This window comes from Xyrauchen texanus, chromosome 17 (genome assembly GCF_025860055.1).
Source record: "Xyrauchen texanus isolate HMW12.3.18 chromosome 17, RBS_HiC_50CHRs, whole genome shotgun sequence".
NCBI lineage: Eukaryota > Metazoa > Chordata > Actinopteri > Cypriniformes > Catostomidae > Xyrauchen > Xyrauchen texanus.
The window spans coordinates 14,503,547-14,529,662 of NC_068292.1; the positions used below are offsets into that span (position 1 = coordinate 14,503,547).

General features: G+C 38.7%; 1 protein-coding gene across 5 annotated transcripts in view; it reads left to right on the forward strand.

Annotated features, from left to right (window-relative positions):
• LOC127657611 (protein cordon-bleu-like) overlaps positions 1-24,862 on the forward strand; it is a 152,514-nt gene extending 127,652 nt beyond the window's left edge. For all 5 annotated transcript variants that reach the window (XM_052146479.1, XM_052146480.1, XM_052146481.1 and 2 more), the window contains 6 exons: positions 12,051-12,327; positions 13,343-13,458; positions 13,704-15,502; positions 15,657-15,776; positions 19,568-19,846; positions 23,667-24,862. In XM_052146479.1, the coding sequence (XP_052002439.1) occupies positions 12,051-12,327; positions 13,343-13,458; positions 13,704-15,502; positions 15,657-15,776; positions 19,568-19,846; positions 23,667-23,750 (2,675 nt within the window). In that variant the 3' untranslated portion in view covers positions 23,751-24,862. The remainder of the gene's footprint in view (positions 1-12,050; positions 12,328-13,342; positions 13,459-13,703; positions 15,503-15,656; positions 15,777-19,567; positions 19,847-23,666) is intronic.
• Positions 24,863-26,116: the final 1,254 nt, after the last annotated feature.

A 26,116-nucleotide genomic window follows, 5' to 3' on the forward strand; every position in this document is an offset into this window, starting at 1 on the left:
GCTCAATACTTTGTTGAAGCACCTTTGGCACCAGTTACAGCCTCAAGTATTTTTGTGTATGATGCTACAAGTTTGGCACACCTATTTTTGGGCAGTTTCTCCCATTCTTCTTTGCAGGACCTCTCAAGCTCCATCAGGTTGGATGGGGAGCATCGGTGCACAGCCATTTTCAGATCTCTCCAGAGATGTTCAGTCAGGTTCAAGTCTGGGTTCTAGCTGGGCCACTCAAGGACATTCACAGAGTTATCCCATAGCTACTCCTTTTTTATCTTGGCTGTGTGCTTAGGGTCATTGTCCTTTTGAAAGATGAACCTTCGCCCCAGTCTGAGGTCCAGAGCGCTCTGGAGCAGGTTTTCATCAAGGATGTCTCTGTACATTGCTGCATTCATCTTTCCCTCGATCCTGACTAGTCTACCAGTTCCTGCCCCTGAAAAACACCCCCACAACATGATGCTGTCACCACCATGCTTCACTGTAGGGATGATATTGGCCAGGTGATGAGCGGTGCCTGGTTTCCTCCAGACATGACGCTTGCCATTCAGGCCAAAGTGTTCCATCTTTGTTTCATCAGACCAGAGAATTTTGTTTCTCATGGTCTGATAGTTCTTTTGGTGCCTTTTGGCAAACTCCAGGCGGGCTGTCTTGTGCCTTTTACTGAGGAGTGGCTTCCTTCTGGCCACTCTACCATACAAGCCTGATTGGTGGAGTGCTGCAGAGATGGTTGCTCTTCTGGAAGGTTTTCCTCTCTCCACAGAGAAATGCTGGAGCTTTGTCAGAGTGACCATTGTGTTCTTGGTCACCTCCCTGACTAAGGCCCTTCTCCCCCGATCGCTCAGTTTTGCTGCTCTAGTAAGAGTCCTGGTGGTTCCAAACTTCCATTTACGGATGATGGAGGCCACTCTGCTCATTGGGACCTTCAATGCTGCAGAAATTTTTCTGTACCCTTCCCCAGATCTGTGCCTCAATACAATCCTGTCTTGGAGGTCTAAAGACAATTCTTTGGACTTCATGGCTTGGTTTATGTTCTGACATGCACTGTTAACTGTGGGACCTTGTATAGACCGATGTGTGCCTTTACAAATCATGTCCAATCAACTGAAATTACCACAGATGGACTCCCAATCAAGTTGTAGAAACATCTCAAGGATGGTCAGTGGAAACAGGATGCACCTGAGCTCAATTTTGAGTGTCATGGAAAAGGCTGTGAATACTTATGTACATGTGATTTTCATGTACATTCAAACAAACCTCTTTCACGTTGTCATTATGGGGTATTGTTTATAGAAGTTTGAGGAAAGTAATGTATTTCATCAATTTTGGAATAAGGCTGTAACATAACAAAACGTGGAAAAAGTGAAGCGTTGTGAATACTTTCCGGATGCACTGTATTTCACTATTTAAAGGGTGTGGGCTGTGTTGGAAATTTCCTTAAAACCTAGTTAGTCTCATCTGACCACAAAATCTTTACTTTGCAAAAAAATAAACATTTTGTGCTCTTTGTAGTCATATGGTACATTCTAAGTAATTATTTATTTTGTGACACTCCTATACAGGCCAGTGTTATGCCCCTAATATAGTTGACTGTTTTCTCAGTTACGAAACATTGTGACTTCTTCAAAGTGATCTTTGTCCTCTTTTTGGATTCTTTTCATATTGTATGTCTCATTCCTATTTGCGAAGAGTGTTTTGAGGGTCACTTTATAAACTTGGACACAGGTACACAGAAGCTGACTGCATAAGCAAACAGCATATTTCAGTTGTATTTTTTTTTTTAGGAATATTTAGTGACAAATTAAGAGAGGCATCTTTAATCTTATACTTTTATGAAACACTGTGCATGCCATTTGAATATACTTAAACCAATACTGGAAACAGTGCCTGGTTCAATGTATTTGTTTTCAACTAAAAAAGTAAACATTTTATACTTTATTTATATATTGGAGTGTTTATATTTTGTTTATTGGAGTGGTAATTAGCCCAATCATCTAATTTGGTGGGTTACTCAAGAGGGTGCACAAAGGAAACAAAAGTTATTTTCTTGACTAGAGCTGAACGTTCTTGGACTGCATAATACTGATGTATTCAAGAAACAAACCTGCAATATGTAACCATATTTTTTAGGGATGCACCGAAATGAAAATTCTGGGCCGAAACCGAAAATCCAGGATGCACTTGGCCGAAAACCGAAATCGAAATTTTACCTATTTAAAAAATAAAAAAAAATTGTGTATAATTGTATACATTTTATACATTTTCATTAATTTCATGAATTTAATGAATCTGAATAGAAAAACTACAAACCAATAAAATAAATCACACTTTTATTGAAAGTAACACCAAAATTGGACAAAAAATATATTAAAACTATATTAAATATTCTTCTTCTTTCAGTTCTGTAAAAATCTAATTTAACAGATTTTATTAACAATTATCCAAATAATGTAAAGTTTTAGAAAACTATTATATGAAAAACAACAGTCAAGTAATGAACTTAGCTAGTATCTTTCAATTAAAAGGCAGAACACAAAATGGCAGAGGGCCTCTATTCCACTAATCTATATACACTCACCTAAAGGATTATTAGGAACACCATACTAATACTGTGTTTGACCCCCTTTCGCCTTCAGAACTGCCTTAATTCTACGTGTCATTGATTCAACAAGGTGCTGAAAGCATTCTTTAGAAATGTTGGCCCATATTGATAGGATAGCATCTTGCAGTTGATGGAGATTTGTGGAATGCACATCCAGGGCACGAAGCTCCCGTTCCACCACATCCCAAAGATGCTCTATTGGGTTGAGATCTGGGGACTGTGGGGGCCATTTTAGTACAGTGAACTCATTGTCATGTTCAAGAAACCAATTTGAAATGATTCGAGCTTTGTGACATGGTGCATTATCCTGCTGGAAGTAGCCATCAGAGGATGGGTACATGGTGGCCATAAAGGGATGGACATGGTCAGAAAAAATGCTCAGGTAGGCCGTGTTATTTAAATGATGCCCAATTGGCACTAAGGGGCCTAAAGTGTGCCAAGAAAACATCCCCCACACCATTACACCACCACCAGCAGCCTGCACAGTGGTAACAAGGCATGATGGATCCATGTTCTCATTCTGTTTACGCCAAATTCTGACTCCACCATCTGAATGTCTCAACAGAAATCGAGACTCATCAGACCAGGCAACATTTTTCCAGTCTTCAACTGTCCAATTTTGGTGAGCTCTTGCAAATTGTAGCCTCTTTTTCCTATTTGTAGTGGAGATGAGTGGTACCCGGTGGGGTCTTCTGCTGTTGTAGCCCATCCGCCTCAAGGTTGTGCGTGTTGTGGCTTCACAAATGCTTTGCTGCATACCTCGGTTGTAACGAGTGGTTATTTCAGGCAAAGTTGCTCTTCTATCAACTTGAATCAGTCGGCCCATTCTCCTCTGACCTCTAGCATCAACAAGGCATTTTCAGCCCACAGGACTGCCGCGATACTGGATGTTTTTCCTTTTCACACCATTCTTTGTAAACCCTAGAAATGGTTGTGCGTGAAAATCCCAGTAACTGAGCAGATTGTGAAATACTCAGACCGCCCGCCTGGCACCAACAACCATGCCACGCTCAAAATTGCTTAAATCACCTTTCTTTCCCATTCTGACATTCAGTTTGGAGTTCAGGAGATTGTCTTGACCAGGACCACACCCCTAAATGCATTGAAGCATCTGCCATGTGATTGGTTGATTAGATAATTGCATTAATGAGAAATTGAACAGGTGTTCCTAATAATCCTTTAGGTGAGTGTATATAACTATATTATATAATTATATATATAGATCAGTGCTCTATTCTGTTTATGTAAACGTATGTACACTTTAAGTGAAAATTATTGTGCAAAACAACAGTAATTGAACTCAACCTCAACTGTAAACGACAGATATATCCTTAAGTGAAGAACAAGTGTAATGTAATTGCTATACACATCAAATTGGACCACTTTCTATTTAAGTACAAGCGACAGGTTTCTCTTCAAGAACAAAAGTTGCTAAACTTTCTGACAGTCTCTCCTGTCAGAAAGCTCATCAAGAACATGAGATGCTGCACTGAACAGTTTCTCACTCTTTGTGCTGGTGCTTGGGCAGATAAATACCTGTGCGCAATCCGCGCAAGCAAAGGAAAGCGGTCTTTGTTTATACGACCGTAGTCAAGGGATTGTCGTATCTGGCGTAGTTCCGCTAGATACGTCTAAAGTTGTGGTGTAGCTGCGCTAGTTGTGACACTTTCCTGTAGAATCTCTTGCTGTACTCTGTATATATATATATATCTTGACATTTCTGCTGAATAAACACTGCAGATCGCAAATTTGATGTCCTTATCAGAAACTTTGAAGAATTTTCACACCGCTGACATGATCGGCCTTTGTTTGGTAGTGCTGTGATAAGGGCTAGATCGATCCAGAGTGAAATCTGAGCACTGAGGGGTGGGGCGAGGAGGTATTTTCGGCTCATATTTTCAGCCTTTTTTCTCTTTCGGCCAAAAACCAAAAGTGCCATTTTGTGCCCCCAGATGTGCCCCTGTAAATGGTGTTTATCATGTGACATTAATTTTCCACTTTGCGTGTGAGAGCTGTGACTCATTACCCATACGTCCATGGTTCCGACTTTCCGCACTGTTACAGATTAATTTCAGCATGTATAATTTACTGTTTGCTCTGCCTTTTTTTGATGAGAGGTTGGTGTAAACAGTGTTATCCAACTTGTGTTATAAGAAGTCAGATGAACAAAGTTGGACTTCCATTTGGAGAAAATTAGTCATTGTGTTGGAAGAGCAGATCTCTGGACTTGTCTGATATGATTTCACAAACACGTTTAGATTTGGCATAGCAGAATTATTTGGCATGCTCTTCTGTCTTTGACATCTACTGACAATCTGGCAGAAGATCGTCTCAGTGTAGCCAAGAACGTGTTATGTTCAAACCTGCATTCTGTCAAACGAAGAGCAAAACCGTAAAACATACCTGTCAACTCAGAAGGTTGTCTGATAGCTGTGAACTAGGTACTATAAGAAGAAAAGCACACTGGAACATGAAAGAAGCAATGATTAATTAAGGTCTATTTTATGTGTGCTAGTAATCCACAAAGAGCAAACTAGGGACCATATGGGTTTTATTTTGTTGTCTAAATAATAATAATTAAAAAAAAAAACATTTGTATAACAGATAGTTGGCTGACTTTAAATTTAGGATGTGCCACATTCTTGGTCATTGTAAAATAGTCAATATATTTTGACTGTACATTTTTTAATTCTATATTAATGGCAACTGTAAACCGCTAATGCCATATAAATTATATTACTTGCTGGATTAATAGTTTATTGTGTTTTTTGAAAAGTCTTTTATCATTTCATTGTATCTGTCATTTTACATTAATAAGCCACTCAAGGTTGTGCATTAAAATTAGTTTGCCACAGTTAAGGGGTGTTGTGAGGGCCTCGAATGGCTTATTGTTTAACCAAAATTAGTAATGTACGCATGTATATATACTGTATTATATAATCAGGCAATATTTGCTTTTTCATCTGTCTCTTTTTCCTCTGCAGTCTACTGCTGTGCACCTGTCTCTCTGCGCTCTGGACGCCGGTGAAATGACATCTCTGTCTGCTTCACCCTTTCCTCTGCTTCACCTTCCTCTGCCTGTTGGGTTTCTACTCATCTGTCTCTGTTTTCTGTTTCTGCTGCTCCCCCTCTATAGCCCTATTTGGACGGGACTCATTTTCTAAATGACATTTAAGTTACAGTTATTATCATCCGATGTCTGTGATTTCATGTACTGATTCGGACAGGACTAAGATCTCCATGTTTATTACGGAGGTGCGAATGTCTTTTTTCTAGATGTGGGCTTTACATAAGGTTGAACACGTCAATTTAGGTGTTAACACATCTTTTAAATGTTATCTGTTTAAATTTAAAATTACTTCTCATTACATAAAAAATATCAAATAAATAATTATTTAATTGATTTAATTTGAATGTATTAATTATGCATTATAAATTACATATTTAAAAAATCCTATTAAAAATAAACTTCACATGAGTTTATAGAAGTGGCTGCTTATAATAAACTCAATAAAATAAACAAGACTAATCAGTGAATTATATAATTATAACATTATGTAATTGATAGGAAGAATTAAGATGAGTATATTGCCTGACGCTGCTTTTACAGTGGCCAGTGTGAGCAATTTTTGCGATTTGACTCTCTTTGTTGATTTTATTTTCTTTCTTTTTTTTGTCGGATGGCAAAAAAATCTATATCAATATTTAAAGGCGTGCAGCAGGCAGAAGATTGCCACGCATAAGTGCGATCTTAACGCTAGTTCATGCAGGACAAAATACATGAGGAGAAATGTTGTGATAATTCAATATCAGCAGTCACAAACATTCAGATGGGATTAGATTTCTCAGAAGATCTTTGAGTTAGCCAAAAAACAGGAGGTACTTTGCTCTGTAAATTTGACCGATTTTGTGAGAGAAAAACACAGACTTGTCAGATTGGACGGGATTAAAATCACAAAGTACGTCTGTGAAACACAAATCTTCCTAACCTCCTCAGGAAAATGAGTCTGAAAAGGGCTTATGCTTAGTTCTCTAAAGTCTAAAGCAAGCCAACATGTGAGACTCAAGCAATTTTTATTTGTCTGTAAATAAAAGCTTTTTTGTATCACAAATGATAAGCTTGAATAATCTGGTGATGGAATCGAACCTTACAGCATGGTCAGAGTTTGGCATCAGGTCTGGAGGGCTGCTCTTAATTAAACTTTATTTAAGAAGCTCAAATTGAAATGGTTTGAGGGAAGTTACAGCAAGTAATGTAATGTTCACAGGTCAATCACAGTTTTCAAATCTCATGTACACGGGTCAGGTCATACAACAGAAACGGGTTTCACTTCACGCTGTTGCATTCTGGGGGAAAAGGGAAAAAAAAGTGTTCTCTTTTGTTTAAAATCTGTTAACTGTTCCTTTGTACCACACTGGTGATCAATGTATCTGTGGGTAGGTAAAGCACAGATTTACAGGATGTGACAAAAAAATATTGATAATAAAACTGTATGTTTACAAAAATGGGAAAATCTGTTTTGATTTATGGTTTAACCCTGACGTTCAACTGGCAGTTGATAACCTTTTGAAAAACTTTGAAACAGATTTTGGGCACTTTTTGACAAATGCTTTGTTAAAGGGATAGTTCACCCCAAAATTTCCTCACCCTCATGCCATCCCTGATGTGTATGACTTTTTTCTTCTGCAGAAAACAATATGAAAGCACAAATGAAAATGTTTAGAAGTGAATGGTGGCCAGAACTTTGTGAAGTCAGCATAAACAATTCATCAAACTCTGGTTTTGGGTGAGAACAGACCAAAATGTAACTCCTTTTTCACTATACATCTTGCTATTGCAGTGTCTAGGCGGCATCATGATTTCAAGCTTGATTACACTTAATGCTTAATGCATGCGCAGAGCGCTAAATGTAGCTGTAGGAAGTGTAATCGAGCTTAAAATCGTGATCACCAAGGAGACTGATGATGACATGATGTATAGTGAAAAAGGAATTACATTTTCATCTGTTCTCACCAAAAACTGGATCGCTTCAGAAGACATGGATTAAACCACTGGAGTTTGATGGATTATGTTTATGCTGGAAATGTTTACATTTCACTCACCAGTATTTGTGTAGTTTAGTCGTGAAGTGTTTAGCAGCGAGATCCTTTCACAGCGTGTTGAGAGGGAAAATTGTTCAATGTAATGTGTGACCAAGAAGAGATCCACGCAACACATATATCATTGAATACAGTCTCTTTTAATACCCTTTCTGTTCTTTACAGTCAGTAAACAACTACAAAAAAACAACCAAAAATATTAAATTCTAATAATGCACTGCACAGATGAGGTAAAGCTATTCGAGTCATCCCTAGTTAACCTGCATTCATTTAAAGGTGCTGTTTACAGAAATGCAGTTTTTTGTTAAAAAGACAGTAACGGTTTTAGCACATGTTCAACAAATCAATGTGGTTACTTGCAAATAGTACAAAATATGCAATTTAACAATAAATATGTAACGGAAAATAATATATGAAATATAATATCTTATTTATTGGTTGAATACATTTATTGGTTCATTTTTAAAAAGCCAAAATGTGACCAATTATGAAAAAGTAATCAAATCTAATCAGTAAAATGAATATTTTCGTAATGTACCTATAGTTAAAAGGTCCCCTGTATAATTAACAGCATTAGCAAAAGGGACATTATAACTGAAATAAACCCACATGAATCGATATCGAATTGGAATCTAATCGAGAGCTTGTGAATCAGAATTGAATTGAATCGGGAATTCTATATCAATGCCCAGCCCTTGTTTTGGTCACAATCCACTTGCATAGAATGGACCCGCAGAGCTGAGATATTCTTTGAAAAATTTTTGTTTTCTGTTCTGCAGAAGAAAGTCATTCACATATGGGATGGAATGAGGGTGATGAGAGAATTTTCATTTTGGATGAACCTAAGCCTATCTGGAGAGTTGGGAGAACAATAACGGATATAATGCCGCTATACATTTTATAATACCGAATTGAATGTTCATAAAATTGGTTAATTATAATGAACATTATTTGACAAATTTAAAGGAATATTCCTGCTTCAATTCAAGTTATGCTCAATAGACAGCATTTGTGGCATGTTGATTACCAATAAATACATTTTTATTTGTCCCTTCTTTTCTTAAAAAGAAAAAGCAAAATTCAGGGTCACAGTGAGTCACTAAAAATGGAAGTAAATGAGGCCAATCTATAATATGTTATATATAATATTTAGTCGCATGATGATTGAAATTCTGTTGATTTAGCAAAATTTGTACCCAGAATATTACTTTAATATTAAAACACCCCCCCCCTAAAATTTAAATAATAAAAAAATACAAGCATTATTGACTGTCATTTGATGTTTGAACTGACATTAGGCATAATGACCACCTAATCTGCAAATTGGTCAAAGTTATTTGGCACAGGTATTGGCTAATTGTCTAACTGATGTATTGGTCTATTAGTAATTATTATGCATCAAGTTTAGAATACCTGTCTCCCTATTCAACATTTAAGTGGCAATAGGTAGTTTTTTTTTCTGTTTAGCTTGCCAGTTTACTATGATCAATCTGCTAAGTGATTGCTAAACGTTATGTTAAGTAAATGCTCATTTAAAAAAGCTTTTATTAAACTATCACTGCAGGACATTGCATAATTACAATCTATATTAAGTGCCACAAGGTGCTATTAATTTCTAAGGAATTTTTTATTAAATGCTACTTATTGCTTCTGTTAGTTAATATGCATTTAATGCCATATCACTCTGGAAATAAACCAAGGATTCAGTAAAATGGAACACCACTACTGTGCAATGATTTTTTTCCCCAGGAAAGATGTGGTTTACCCATAAGATGGTTTGTTTCATTAGCATGCTGGCATGAAGGTGAGATCTTTGAATGGGTGTTTGTATTATCAAGACAATGCTACTATTTTATATTCATTGCAAAATTAATGTGTATGTAATTATATATATATATATAAAAAAAAAAAGTACATTTACTGTATTGCAGTGTATTTGCATGAATAAGTGTGTATACTTTTACTAAACAAGGACCTATGCAAGCACGTTGTCACGTTTGGTGTGGTTGTAAAGGTTAGTGACTCTGGAAGGCACTGTGTTTGTAACTTTCATTTCTGACCTAGCAGTGTGGGTTACGGCACTTATTTAATAAAACAATAAAAATAAAAATAAATTGTTAACTCGTGACACGAGATGCCATGTGCCACTAATCAATAGTGTGTGTGTGTGTACAGGTTTCACTATATTTGTGAGTGCCAACCTTTTTGAAAATGTCCTCACTAATATAGTGAAACTGGTAGCCCACTAGTGAGGATATTTTAGGTGGTCCTCACTAGTAAAAAGGCTCATAAATCAGCCAAATCATGTTTAGCTATACTATCTACTTTATCTACATATATGCACAGGTTTCTGCAAGGGTTAGGGTTAGGGGATAGAAAATATCATTAGACTGCTATGAAATCAGTGGAAGTCTATGAGACGTCCTCGCTAATATAGTGAAACAAAAGTGTGTGTGTGTGCGTGTGTGCATGTGCGCGCGTTTCTACATTGATTTTTCTGTGGTTGCAGCTGGCCGTATATATGAGCTCTGCTGGGAAAGGGTTGTGAGTCACAATGAATCCAGGAACAAGCCTCTTCTCAGCCTAACTATTAAATACAAATCTTAACACACACATATTCACTCACTGAGTTCACCCAGAGGTTCCTCCAGTTAAAAACTTCTTTTTTTATCTCTCCTGTTTGTTTTGAATATTCTGAAAAGTTGGATGCATTTATTGTAATAGCAGATGATTATGTGAGTGGTTTTAGGGTTTAGATCAGTGGTTCTCAACTGGCATTGCACCAGGAACTAGATTTTACATTGGACATCAAGCTGCAACCCTACATAGTACCAAAAACAAAACAAAAAATAAAACACCAAAATGTATAATTTTTTCCTTCCTTTTGAAAAGTTAAATAGCCTATTCATTTTGTGATCCTAACATTGTCCAGTTATGTGGTTTGTTGCATTGTATTTGCATTTAGCAATGTATTTTAATTTTATTTTTTCTGTTGCAACCCATTTGTTGGTTGCAGTTCACCAATTGAGAACCACTGGTTTAGAGAATAAGAGAAAAATCATTGAGTCAGAGTAGCTAAAATCATGATGAAACAGCAGAATGAGAGAAGGAAAAAGCATGCTGTACTTCAGTTTGAAGAATATGAGGGTGTTGGGAAGCAATTTCTTGAGAACAAACTGAATTCTGTTTGGTTTATTATGTTTGGCTTGAATCCATGACCCGCATTTCACCTGATTTTATTCACCCTATCATTCCTTTGGTGAGAAAGAGAATGTTTTTATGTTTTTTTTCTCAGTGTTTTTAAACTAATCCTTAAAGTGAACTAATCTTTCTTGTTCACCTACAATGACTACGTTTACGTGGACATCACAAATCAGCTTATTGCTAGAAAGCTGTTACTTGCACTGTATTAGTGGCATTCTCTTTACTCTTTATATATGTGGCTCAGTCAGTAAGCAACTTTTTCCACAACAATGTAATTTCCCCTTGACGCTTTAGTAAATAATAAACTTGGAATCTGAGGAAGATGTCACTATTTTATTCTCTATTTTAACATTTACACAGCACGAAGAAACAATGCTGCTGCCGTGAAAGAAAAACAATAATTGAATGTTTAATTTAATTTATAGGCTTATAGGTTCACAATAAGAACATACAGGCTTATTGATTTTAAAATCATAAAAATCTGTTTAAAGTTAAGTTACGCCCTGAAGTTTAATACTTCAGGAAAGGGTTTTGTTCAGGACCTTGAGTATATTAAAAGTGATGCTTGCCTCAGCATAATATTTGCAATATAAAGAAACTTCAAACATTGTAGATTGATCTCTTGTTTTGAAGATTCAGTACTCCATGTGACGTCACACAGATTAGTTCACCCAAAATTTTTTATTAATTTACTCACCCTTGCATTGTTTCAAACTCATTTGAATTACATTCTTATGTGAACCATAAAAGGCAAAATATAAGGCGTCTGACAGCCTTAGACACCATTCACTTTTATTCCATCTTTTTTCCAAACAATGGAAGTGTATCGTGACTGACACTCATATATGTTTGGAATAACATTTGGAAGGTGAGTAAATGGTTAATTCATTTTTGGGTGAACTATACCTTTAAAATAATTTTGAGAGGAATTAATTATTGACTGCCTGCAATCTCACGCCTGTCTTTGTTAGATATGTCATCTTTTTCCCTCATCCCCTCTTTTGCATTGTGCATGCTTTCATAGATTATGTGTACAGGAACATTTTAGACCCCTCTGTGGTCCTGGTGACTTAATGAAGCATGTAACATAATTTTCCCAATCTAAAATACCATCATGGCATCAATGACAATGGCGTTTTATCTCCTCTCTCAGCTTGGCTGCATTCAGGTCACAAGACTGTCTTGGAGAAGAAAGCAGAGCAGGAGGTTGAGACAGTGTCTTTGGCCAGCAATGAGAGTTTTGCAGACCAGGGCTATGCAGCATCAGAGGGCATGTCTGAAGAGCCGGGTCCGGTGTCTCTATCTGGAAGGATTCAATCTGATGTGGGCATCATGTCTCTAAACAGTGGCTCAGCTCTGTGTGTGAAGCAGTCCAAAGACTCTTCCAGTGACAGCGATGAGGGTTGTGCCACCTGGGGCTCCAGACACAGGTATGCCCATGTGCATGTACATGCATTCACCTTTCCACTTAAGAAACAGACCTTCATATTAAACAAAAAACTTTATCAAAATAGTTCAGCCAGGTTTCCATCTACTGGTAGTGAAGCTGGTCATTGTCTTAAACCAGATTGGTTTCAGCGAGAAACTAGCTACCACCTGAAAGTTAACATGAAACCGCATTCGCAACCATTTTAGCCTTACATAATGTGATGTATTTTGTGTTAAGCAGGACAATAAAGCAGGACATGTTGATTTCAAACTTTGAAATTCAAATGAAACTGGAAAAAAAAATGAAGAGCAATTAAAATGTGTGTTGTTCCTTTATTAGCACCTTTATTTTACCTTAGCGGTTACCTAAGCGCTTTACACTGCGTCTCATTCACCATACATTCACACACCAATGATGGCAGAGCTGCCATGCAAGGCACTAGCCTGCAATTGGGAGCAACTTGGGGTTCAGTGTGGAGTCATGTGGGCTGGGAATCGAACCGCCAACCCTGTGATTAGTGGACAACCCGCTCTACCACCTGAGCCAAAAAGGAAAAATACACACACAGTCATCATAGGTCTTCATATTTTTGTGCATTTTTACCAAGAAGGACTCTGGCTCATCTTTTATATGATGCTGCGAGTTACACAATGACCTACCGTTTGTTTCAAATAGGCATTAAAAAACTGCTGAATAATTCATTGTCCAAGGATCACAAATAATGCAAAATACAGTTTCTTGGTCATTACGAAATAATGATGGCTAATACATTTTTGTCATTTATCCACCATTGGTCTGACACAAACCTTCTATTTGAGACTTCTGTTTGCTACAGACACAAGATATACTGAAGGCACATCCAATAGCTTAACAAATATGCCACAAATATCACATGCAGTATTACTATAAGAGTATCAGAGTAATAGGAACGCTTTACAAAAGTGTATCATGCCTTTTGTCTTGTTGCTTTTTACAAATTCCCAAATGAGATGTATTATTCACTTTTTTCCATGTAGTGCGAATACTCAGCGAGGACATCAGCCAGTCAAGAGACACAATAGCTATGAAGATGACCCAAAGATCACCGCTCAGATACACCTGACCCTGACCGATTTAGATGCAAATCTTGAAGGCAAGTTATTTTATGGATAACATTTGGCAGAAAGTTTTCAGCCAAGGAACATTTTCAACCACTCAGTTGTGCTTCTTTAGTAATTGATCATATCTGTTCCTAGGTTTCCCTAATGGAAGCAGTCTTCAATTTGATGTATAATAACTGTCAGAAAACTTACTTAGTTTACTTAGTCTTGATAACATGCACAATATTGCCCTATGAATGTCTAAATTACTTAAAAACTGTTTTTTTCTGCATATTAGACATCATTCAGTCAGACGGAGCATCTGATTTAGTAGACAATGAAATCCCTGTGTCCATTGTTGACATGGATATTCCAGTAACAACCATTGACGAAGTTCCTGATGACAACCGATACAGCATGAGTGAGTTTAAGACGACGTTGCTGTGCAGCACTCAAAACGTCATCCGCCAATCATGTACACCATGTGAGGCCATCCAAACGAAAAACAACAATGCCTGCCTTACAAAGGTGAAAAACTTGAGTCCATCTTCAGCCACTCAGAAGCAGTCCCAAAACATTAAGCTCACAGGTGTTGAGAAAAACGTGAGTCCATCTTCAGTTAATCAGAAGTGGTCAAAAGAGACTAAGCTCACAGATGATAAGGAACAGAAAGTTGTCTTAAAGCCTGACACTAACAATAAAGCTGAAATTGATGACCTAAAGAGCCAGAAAGACATTTTATCTCAGAAACCTCAAGGTCCTGCTGTGCATCAGACAGGTCTAAGTGTTAAAAATATTCCTGAGAACAGATTAAAGCCCGCACCTATGGTCCGAAGACATAGCACAGAGACTGCTAATGAAGACACAAGACCTATTAACAGAGCCCCAGCAACTAAGGGTAAGATCACCCAGATTTCCTTCTCTCGGTTTGGAACGAAAACATTCACAGTCATTCCTCCCAAGCCAGCTGTGTCCCAGACAACCAAGCCTGTGGGCTCTCTAGTCATAGGTGCCATTAAGATTGATGAACAGGGCAACATGGTTACAAAAAGAATGATTACCACGGCCCCAGAAAAACACTGCAGCCCTGAAGGGGCCACTTGTGCTACAGAATCCTCACAGGGCAAAGCCAAAGCTTTCTGGAGCCCTGCAGAGAAGCAAGACCAGTCATCTACAACCAACCAAGGACCTGTGGTGAAGAATAATGAAGCTGATGTGGTCAAACCCTCACTTGTATCTGGAGTCTCTAAACTTTCAGAGAAATCACTTCCTGAGGAAGCAATCAAAGAGATTAATGTATTAGAAAAGAACTCCATATCAGTAGTGGCATGTAAGCCATTGATTCCAGAGCCTGTAGAGAATTCCTATTTCACAGGTGAAAAGCGAGATCTCTCTTTTCTTAAACCCTCCAGAAGAACATCCAGCCAATATGTAGCTTCGGCCATTGCTAAAAACAATGGTTTCCTCAGCACTAAAATAGATAGCATTCCGGAGCCAACAGAGTCTAATGTTGGTGTTCAAAAACTACGTGTCTATCAACATTTTAATAATGAGATTAGACCTACAAACACACTTCCAGTGGGGTTGCATAAGCCTGCTACTGCTTTCAAACCAACAGAAAGTTCAGTGCCTTCTTTTGCTGGCCCTAAACGCTCGCTAAGTTACCCCAGTCATGTAGCGGAAAAGTCAAAAGGTTCTGAACAGATTAGTAGTGTTGATAAAGGCACTCTTCATGGGGGAGACAGAACCAAATCTATGGACTCACAATCCATATATAACAAAGTCCAGCCTTCAATATATATTTCCACTCATATTATACCGTTTAAATCTTCATCAGAAGAAGATGCATCAATCAATAAGTTCCAAGACACATCCTCACCTCGACAGATGCTAACAGACACCACACGTCCACCACTTACAAAGAAGCCAGAGTTAAACAAATCAGAGATTCCATCTGAACCAAACCAGGGTAACACATTTGGACCAGTTAAGAAGTTCAAGCCTGTTGATTTTAAGCCTGTCCAGAAGGAAACTTCTCTCCACAGCTCGCTAATGGAGGCCATTCGGTCTAGGGAGGGAATTGAAAGTCTCAAAAAGGTGAGAATTGAGAATCACAGCATGTACTGTATTGTGCATGTGAAGTTAATTCCTATTTGGAACATCCTTATAAGATTAAATAGTTTTGCTGAAAAATGAGTTTACTTGAAGAAAAATTATTGGAATTTAAAATCTTTCTTTGTATTTTGTCCAGGTATCTGATTGTTCTAGCAGTTACATTGCTAAAAATCCATCTTTCATTGATGTAGAGAGTGAGCATTCTGCACTTCTATCTGCGATAAGAGCTCCAAGAAACTCCACCAGACTGAAGAAGGTAAGCTAAATATTTGTCAGACTTACACAACTTAGTAATATAAAATTGTATTATAAAGGGAGTAGCAGTAGTTTCTTTTTTCTTTTCTTTTTTTTTTTTGTCATATTGCATCGCTAACTTGCAGTGTAACCAGAGTGTTAAGTTGCATTCACTTTGAGCGTGTTTACATGCATGATCTTACACCGATTATGCTTAATAAACCGACAAGTTATTAAAGTCATGCTTTAAGCAGATTTCCCTTTTTATATGAAGGCCTTAAACTGGGTAAAAGCAAAAACCAATAGACACACATTTCACATTACCCCAGTTTTGCGACACATAAATAACCTTTACCAGCATCCTTACTGACATATCTAATGTGTGTAAGTGTTGAATACATGCCTGTTTAAATTCTGGTTTCAAGTCTCATGTAAACACATTTACTTGCGTTGGTGTATTTTTTTAATAAGATGTTTTTGATAGTTGCCAGTATATCGGTGTGTATAGCCCTATTCGGATGGGATTAGTTTTCCTGACATATGTCTGTAAAGTACTTTGTACATCTGTAATGTTTACAGTGGATTTATGTTGAATAAGTGATGTCCATAGAAATCGCAGAGATGGATGTGTGTTTACATACCAACATCAAACATAACTGATCCATCAGAAATTGTATAGCTGTACTGATTAATTATGCTGGAAAATATTAAACATGATCAAATCCTTTATCTGGGATTATTAGAAGAAATTAATTGGAATATCTGGTACAATACAACAGAACTGGTGACATTAGTGAGCCTGTATATTACACTCTTGAATTAAAAATATGTACAGTCCGTTTACATTGTATTATTTTATTTGAACCTCTGGAAAGAAAAAAATATATATTAGAAAGACTCAAGATTATTGTATTAAATATGAATGAAAAGATACTTATATCACTTGGCGTAATCCCCGGTTTATGGTTAAATTTACCCCTACTTTGGACAAGACCTAAACTGGTGGTGATGGGGTGAGGTGGTGGTTGGGGGTTGAAAACACATAAGTATGCGAACAATGAGAGGCATCTGCGCAGGTTTATAAAGTGGAAGTTGTGCTGTGATTAGATCCTGCAATCCTGAGATCTTCTTTCTAGAACTACACTTACATTTATATCAGAAAGACTTGAGATTATTGGAATAAATACAAATTAAATTATACTTTTATAATTTGGCATAAGCCCCATCCCACTGTTTGGCACTCTGATGCTGATGTGAACCATCAGATCCTGCTAGAGGTGATGATGACAGGGGAGCAGAACTTACCCCAAAAGAAAATATAACCTAATTTAAACCTATTCCCCCAAAAGAAAATACCAAACCAATTGATTAGACTCCAGGTCTTCAGAAGGTGAGGGACAAATCTGAAAGAAGAAATATAAATTAATGATGTAAACATAGCCTGTATATGAACGTAATACTTACTACAACTGTGCCATACTCTACGTATGCTGCTTATGAGAATTTCTGAGCCCTTAGGAATGAGTGAGCCTTTTTTCTGCAGTGTCTTTGCAGAAGGATAAACGATACTTTGTGTTTTAGCCTTTTGATAAGGCGAATGTTGTTCGTGCCATAGCCCATGCTGAAGGATATACAACGTTTGCATTTGAACCCTTCGATAAGAGTAAATGTTAATGTGCTTTATCTTTGCCAAAGTATGAGCAATGTTGCGTTTGAGCCCTACAATAATGGTGAAGTTGTTGTGCAATACCCTTTGCCGGAAAGTAAATAATGTTTGATTATGAGCCCTGAGACAAGGGTGGCTGTTTTTTGTGAAATATTTTTGTCAAATGATGAACAACATTGCATTTCAGCCCTATAATAAGGGCGGCGTTGTTGTACAATACCCTTTGCCAAAAGATAAACTAGGTATGTGTTTGAGCCCTTTGATAAAGGTCAGTGTTAATGGTGTAATATTCTTGCCAAAGTATAGCAACTTTGCGTTTGAGCCCTATGTTAAGGGTGACGTTGTTGTGAAAAACCCTTTGCCGAACAATAAATAGCGTCTGATTAGAGAGCCCTCTGACGAGGGCGAGCAGTGTTTGTGCAGTACCCCTGCAAAGATAAACGGTGCTTTGCCATGTGAAGGGAATTAATTAATTTATTTCCAAACCACATTTGCTGTGTCTTGTGATGCTCTAAAAAGATGCATTGGCCACTAGCAGGAGCACCGTGTTGCGGTGTTGCAAGTCTTAGACATAACTGCCCAAGGAGAGAATGTAGCAGTGAGTACCGGGGTAGTATGAATGTGTTGGAGGAGGAGCCTACTTGCAGTTGCAAAGTCAGGACTGTTCAGCTGCATAGAAGCATAGACATCTGTGGCAGGGTGTAGGGTGGGGCTGGGTCGTGATTCTACACACCCAGTCCCTTATCAGGCTAATCAAGCCTCCGAGAGGGATGAAGGCTGACGGCGGAGGGTTGTGCAGAAGAGAGAGATCGTTTACGGACATGTCCGTCATGTGTGTTTGTGTCTTTTGTTTAAGTTTATTATTAAAATATGATTTATATTGTCAAGCCGGTTCTCGCCTCCTCCTTTCCATTGACTGCTTTACAACATCAAATAATATGAAAGTTTTGGAATGGAAAATGTCTATATGGTTTATCTTACAATTGAATTCTTAGACAATTGAAAAGTGTAGGGACTAGTAAATGCTGCAATATGCAGATAGAAAGGGCAAAGATGTAATTGTGAATAATGATGTGATGTTTAATGACAAAGCTTTTGTCAAACCAGAAATGTATATGCATGATGCATGACGTATAAAGCTTCAGTCGACTGAATATTCGATATTTTTAGAAACATATTCCTATCACTAATAAGGAATTAATAGATTACAGGAACCCAAAACAACTCTCTACACTGTATTGATGCCATATCTCTTAATAAAACATGAACATAACTGTGATATAGGAATTAGTACCCCCGGGTTGATTTGATCATTTATTAAATAAGAGCAGCAAAATCCATTGTGCTGTTAATAAAATACTGAAATGCAGATGCCTATGCCTACCTCTGGTGTCAGAGACACAGCATCGGATGACAAAACTTGTGCATTGAGGCATGAATATTGGATCTTGATTCCCTGATCAAGGGTACACTTGGGCATGCAACACCATGGTAAACAGATTAATGTTTGCAAACCTATACTTGGTTACCCACGTGATGTGGCCACCGTGTCAGATGCCAGGCTAGTTGTGGACTTATAAGGCTCAGAGGTCAGAGTTGCTGAGGATTCCGAGGTCAGGGCAACAAGGGACTTAGATGGCTTAGAGGTCAGGGCAACAGGAAACTCAGTGGCCAAGTCAACTGGACTGAGATATAGATACTTATACTGTTTATACTGTATATTTTACTTGATTATTCAAATATATTGTTAAAATATTAAAAAATAAGGTGATAAAAACATTCAGGGCTTTATGGAAAACGTTCGTCACTTAAGCCCTGGTGTCTCAGCCCTAGTGCTGCCCATGGTTCAGCATGCAATAAAGATAGGCAACTATACTGAAGTACTATTAAAGTACATTTAAAAACCTTTTTTTATTATGACTAAAAACCAAACATAACAAAGGTAAAGTTTCCATGTTGTTTTATTTACATATATATTTATTTATATTGCATATAAATCAGATGAGGACTCTCATAATCATTAGTCACTGGTGAATGTTTGCACTGATTTGCACAGAACAAAATATGATATTTTCTCAAAGTACAAAGCTGATTTAACTACATGTTGCGTGGTTGTCAGTAGACTATTTCATTGTTGTTTCTTTTAGACCAAATCAGGAGCAGCTAAAGAGCTGGAGCAGATCAAGAAAGCTGAGGAGGACAGAAATGTCCAGAGAGATATTATCTCACCTCCTACCACCCCTCCTCCTGCTTTTACAGCACCCCAACCTCCAGCCTTTAGTCCTACCCCACCCCCACCCCCACCTCCACCTCCTGCTCCATCCAAGCCACTTCTAGTGCTGCCCGCTGTCAGGAACCCAGAGGTTGCCCGAGAGGCTCTTCTGGAGGCTATCCGCTCAGGCTCTGGAGCCCAACGTCTGCGGAAGGTAAGATTGTGTCAGAAATATAGGGAATAACAATGGTTTACAGTATTGTACTGTTATATTTACTACATTTTGCAGCAAGTTGGCATTATTGGTAACACTAAACCATAAGGTTACATTTCTTAACATTTAGTAAAGTACATTTGTTAACATGATTAACAATGAACAAACATTTTATAGAATTTGTTATTATTGGTTATAATTTCAACATTTACTAATATATTTTTTAAATGAAATGTTGTATATATTAACATTTAGTAAATGCAATATAAACTAACATGAAATAGCAATAAACCATAGTGTTATCAATTAACATTTTTAATGTTATTGTGCATTCTTAATCCAGGATAACACATTTTATCTAATTTTAACACATGGAACCTGATTGTAAAGTGTTACTGCATTATTCTTTTATACATTTCTGAAATAGGTGTTAACACCGAAGACATCAACATACATACATAAACAGTTTTTCTTCAAAAGACTACACAGCAATTTTAGCTTTTTTTTTTTTTTTTTAAGATTATGATATTTTCTCAAAGTACAAAGCTGATTTTAATAAATATATATTTATCTATTTATTTATTTTTTCCATAAAAACATTTATACTGAAAATTTCTCTACAGATGTCATAAAATATGATGTATCAAGTTCCCCGCCTGTCGCTCACTTCGACGTTGTGTCGAAGAAGCGACACTAGGGGTCTTTCTTGAGAGCCTTGCACATCTCTGAACTTGAGAAAAGGCCAATGAGAAATTTGCAGACAGAATTTGCATGTCCCTCCCCCGGACATAAGGGTATAAAGGGAGGGTAATATGCATCTGTCCATTCAGATTTTTCCTTCGGAGCCAAACGTTTGTGTGATCAGCGAGCTGTATTCATTGACTGTTGCATTCATCTCTACAGAGCGTATGCTGTTGGATCTATGGCATATCTATCTACGCATATCAGCGAATTTCTCCTTTTCTGCACAACAGTGCAACTTTGCCCCATGGCGCTTCGACAGCCCTAAAAGAGTTTATTTTCTCTAAAAGAGCAATACACAGTGGTGTTGAACGTCCTCATAAATATGCCCTTCTGCCCCTGTATAGTTCCTGGATGCGGTCGAGTTCTCTCCACTCCTGACGGTCACAGACGCTGCCTCGTGTGTCTGGGCAGCGATCACACCAAGGCAGCATTTGTGGATGGTTCGTGTTCTCACTGCGAGAACCTTACCATGACAACATTTACTTCTGAAAGAGGAACGCCACTCCAGCCGCCGCCCCCCCCCCCCAGCATCGCTCTTTATCCCATGGGATTGATGACGACCTGGCTGGCGATGGAGGCTAGCAGCGTGCTCTGTTTTGCTTGGTAGATCACCACGAACCACCTGCCAACCTCGGTAGACCCCGACGTGTTGCAGGAACTCTGCTCAGCAACCAAGCTCGCCCTCAGGGCCACAAAGGTCACAGCGTGGACACTCGGGCAGGAGATGGCCACTCTCGTGGTCCAGGAACGTCCTCTTTGGCTGAACCTGGTCAAGATGCAGGACGTGGACAAGGAACGCTTCCTCAACGCCCCTATCTCCCAGTTCGGTCTCTTCGGCAACACCATGGAGGACTTCACCCAGCAGTTCTCAGCGGCGAAGAAACAGACGGAGGCCATTTCTCACATTGTGCCCCGCCTCTCCACCAGCGTGGTCCGTTCTCTGTCTGCTCGCCGATGGCATCCTACCGCCCCAACCTGGGCCCAGCTCTCAGCCCCAGTGTTGAACACCACGCAGGAAGCGCACGTCCCCGGTCTCCCGAACGTCCTCGAGGACCAGGAAGGCTCCCAAGCATTCTTGAGACGGACGACCCAGGGAACGAGACGTTTGCTCTGGAGCTGGTAGACAGACCACACCGTCCCCCGGTGGAGGGCTGGGATGAGAATCCTCAGTTCAGTTTATTTTCTTTGCCGCACCCCCTTTGGAAGAAAGGCTGGGTCTTACGACCGATCTTGGACTTGCGAGATTTCAACCAGGCCTTGCACAAACTCCCAGTCAAAATGCTCACGCAAAGACACATTCTAACTTGCGTCCGACATCAAGATTGGTTCGCAACGGTAGACCTGAAGGATGCGTACTTCCACGTCTCTATCTTGCCTCGCCACCAACCCTTTCTACGGTTCACGTTCGACGGCCAGACGTATCAGTACAAGGTCCTCCCCTTCGGCATGTCCCTGTCCCCTCGCGTCTTCACGAAGGTCGCAGAGGCAGCCCTTGCCCTGCTAAGGGAAGTGGGCATCCGCATACTAACTACCTCGACTGGCTCATCCTGGCCCACTCTCAAGAGTTACTTTGCGCCAACAGGGACCAGGTGCACAGGCACCTCAGCCGTCTAGGGCTTCAGGTGAACTGGGAAAAGAGCAAGCTCGCCCTGGTTCAGAGCATCTCTTTTCTCAGCATGGAGTTATACTCCGTCTCAATGACAGCCCGCCTCACCAACGACCACAAGCAGTCATTGCTGAAATGCCTCACCTTGATCAAGCCAGGTATGGCGCATATGATGCATAGGAGACCGATTCAGCACTGGCTCCAGACTCCAGACTCATTCCCGAGATGTGACACAGCACGCACCGTGTGTTCAAAACCCCCGCCTGCCACCAGACTTTCAACCCCTGGACAGACCTCTTGTTTTCTACGGACAGGAGTCCCCCTATAGCAGGTGTCCTGACGCATTCTGGTCACCAGAGACACCTCCAAACAGGGTTGGGGTGCCGTGAGCAATGGGCACGCAGCCGCTGGCTCCTGGAAAGGCTTTGCACGTCACTTTGTTCCCCCCTTCGGGTTCCGGGAACCTAAATGGTTTATGACAATTTTATGGGGCTTTGGGGAAGAGTACATGCAGTCTGACGCAGCCTGTCGCTTTGGCATGCAACTGCCTTCCTGCACCTGCATCAGCAGCACACAAACATGGTGTGATTGAATATGGACCCTTAGTGTCGCTTCTTTGACACAATGTAGAAGTGAGCGACAGACGGGGAAAGTCAAGGTTACTGTTGTAATCTCTGTTACCTGATGGAGGGAACGAGACGTTGTGTCCTCCCGGCCATGACGCTGAACCAAGCCACTGTTATGGCCGAACCTCATTCTCAGTGCAAAACCTGAATGGACAGATGCATGTAATGGACAGACGCATATTTGTCCTCCCGGCCATGACGCTGAACCAAGCCACTGTTATGGCCGAACCTCATTCTCAGTGCAAAACCTGAATGGACAGATGCATGTAATGGACAGACGCATATTTGTCCTCCCGGCCATGACGCTGAACCAAGCCACTGTTATGGCCGAACCTCATTCTCAGTGCAAAACCTGAATGGACAGAGGCATATTTCCCTCCCTTTATACCCGTATGTCTGGGGGAGGGACATGCAATTTCTGTCTGCCAATTTCTCATTGACCTTTTCTGAAGTTCAGAGATGTGTGAGGCTCTCAAGAGAGACCCCTAGTGTCGCTTCTTCGACACAACGTCGAAGTGAGCGACAGGCGGCGAACTTGATACATCATATTTTATGACATCTGTAGAGAAAGGAACGGAGGTTACAACAGTAACCTAGACGTTATAAAGCAAACACATCTTGAGTAACATTTAATTCTAATTCTAAAATAATCTTGTATTGGATGTTATTATTCATGCAGAATTAATAATAAATTGAATTAATAATTCTTGTAATTTACTTACCAGAAACTTTTATGTTTTGGGGCAAAAAAAAGTTTTTGATTTCCTTGCAATATATCTGTCAAAGCATTTGTTTCTCAGTTCAATGACAAAAATAGTGTAACCTCAGGCTTTTCATTTCACAGGTACCTGTCACACACACAAGAAGGCAAGTGAATGGGAGACTTGGCACCATTCAGGCAAGGTTGCCACTTTCCCATGGACACTAGAAACTTTCACTGGATAATTGTTTGGGTTTTCAGCAAACCCATAGCCAAATCTGGTGTTTAAGCATTTATGCTATTGCTGTTGCAGATAATGCGAACACAGTAATCATAGCCTTCTTTATTTATAGTGATATGCTGCTTCACTTTTGTGCCAATACTAATTTGCTTAGATTAATGCAGTTCATGTCCTGCTACTGACATGCTAATGATGATGTTGAATAATCTAACCCTAAACCTAACCTAGCGTTTGATATTGGTATTTCATATATCCTAAATCTGCCTGACCTCTATATCTTTATCAGTATTATACCTATATATATAATGCTGGTATTTTCTGTTGAATCCACCTGACAATCACAATGGTCTTTGGCAATATGCTTGTTGATTTTCCTTTTTTTAAACCAACACTTGGTTGAAAGGTGTGAAATAAGTTAAACCGGCAGATTTTTATTTAATTGTTATATTGAAAGTTGTTTCTTTAAAAAAACATTTTTCACAACACTTTCAGAATGATCAATAGATCAGAATTTATTTCCATTAGAAAAGGTAGAATATTCAACAATGTGAATTGTTTTTGAAGCAGCGTTGATACACATGCTGCATGTTTGACCAATAATGCATCTTCAAAATAATTCCTTAAAGCAAAAAAATAAATAAAAAAAATGTTGTTGCCTTATAGTTATCAAATGACATGTTTAGATGTACAATGTAATCAGTACCTACTTACCAAGCTGCTGAACAACTGTAATCTAGAGCTGTCATGGTGCTTCACCTTTAATTTATACCATTGGGGAAATTATACACTACTAGACTTTTGAGTAAATTGTTTAATATTTTTACACAAGTTGTAAATCTTTTTGTTGTTGTTGTCATTTAGTACTAAAGACTAGATGACAGACCTGTATGGATCTAATCTTATTGAATCTATGACTTTTGTATAAAAAAAGTTGTATATTTTGTAAAAATATGTTTGACACTAATATATAGTTTCAGATTTGACTACAGCGTTAGTGTAATGAAAAACGATTTTCAGATTTTTCAATAATGCTTTTGTAATGTAAAATTGTGCTTTTTTTTATTGCAGCACAAACTGAATCAAACAAAAATAAACATCAATAAAGTACTTTTACTTGTCATTGAATCCCTCTCTTTTTATTGCAGGATTATCCTGAGGAAAAACAAAGTGCATGCTTACTCTCCCAAAGGAATGCAATCATGCAAGATTTTATTCAATTTCATAAACAGCTTAATAGTGTGTCTGGAAACTAGGCTCCCTGTGTCATTGTTTATTCTAGATGCTTTAGACATTGCTTATATTTTTAAATGTGAGTCATATCACTGCTTTTGAACTTCAACATGTTTTATATAAATATACTGGAGTCAAAATAACAGAGAAAAAAGGGAAAAGATTTATTCCAAGTTCACAGGCTAAAATGTACAAAACTACATTTATAATTAAAGCCATTTTAAAATACATGATTTACAGCTAACAAAAAAAGTTTCAAAAGTCTCAACTCTTGCTTAAAGGGCTAATTATTTACTCACTCTCATGATATCCCAGGTGTGTATGACATTTGTTCTTCAGCAGAACACATTTGAAAAAAAAAATAGCTTAGCTCAGTAGGTCCTTAAAATGCAATTGGATGGTGATCAGAAATTTGACGCTCCAAAAATCACAGACAGTCAGCATAAACGTAATCCATACAAATCCAGCGGTTAAATTAATGTCTTCTAAAGAGACACAATCACTTTTGATGCGAAACAAATCAATATGTAAGTACATTTTAACTATAATCCATCACTTCTGGCCAGCAGCGGTATGCTTGTTCGACGTGATTGCGTTGGCTTGTGAGACACGCAAGTGTTAAATTGGGCCGGTGTGGTCTGGAATGGTGTTCCGGCACCTTCGATTCCAAAAAGAAAAGAAAAAAAATGCTTGTTTTTCAATCCATTCCATTTATTGTGTTCTCTGATGCAGTTTTTTTTTATCAATCTCAATAACCAATAATTTAAGTTAACTGTTCTTCGCTCTAGTCAGTTGTGGACGCTGGTTAAGGTAGCATCTACATGAGCGGCACCAGACAACACGCCCCCACATACAGACTTGTGTTCTGCTTACATTTACATTTACATTTATGCATTTGGCAGACACTTTTATCCAAAGCGACTTACAGAGCCTTTATTACAGGGACAATCCCCCCGGAGCAACCTGGAGTTAAGTGCCTTGCTCAAGGACAGACCCAGAACCAGAGATCTTCTGATTACCAGTTTACCAGTTATGTGCTTTAGACCACAACACCACCACCACTCAATGCTTCTGTTTCGTGCCGTGGTCCGATCTGTTTCATAGAAATCGTGTAATATGGTAT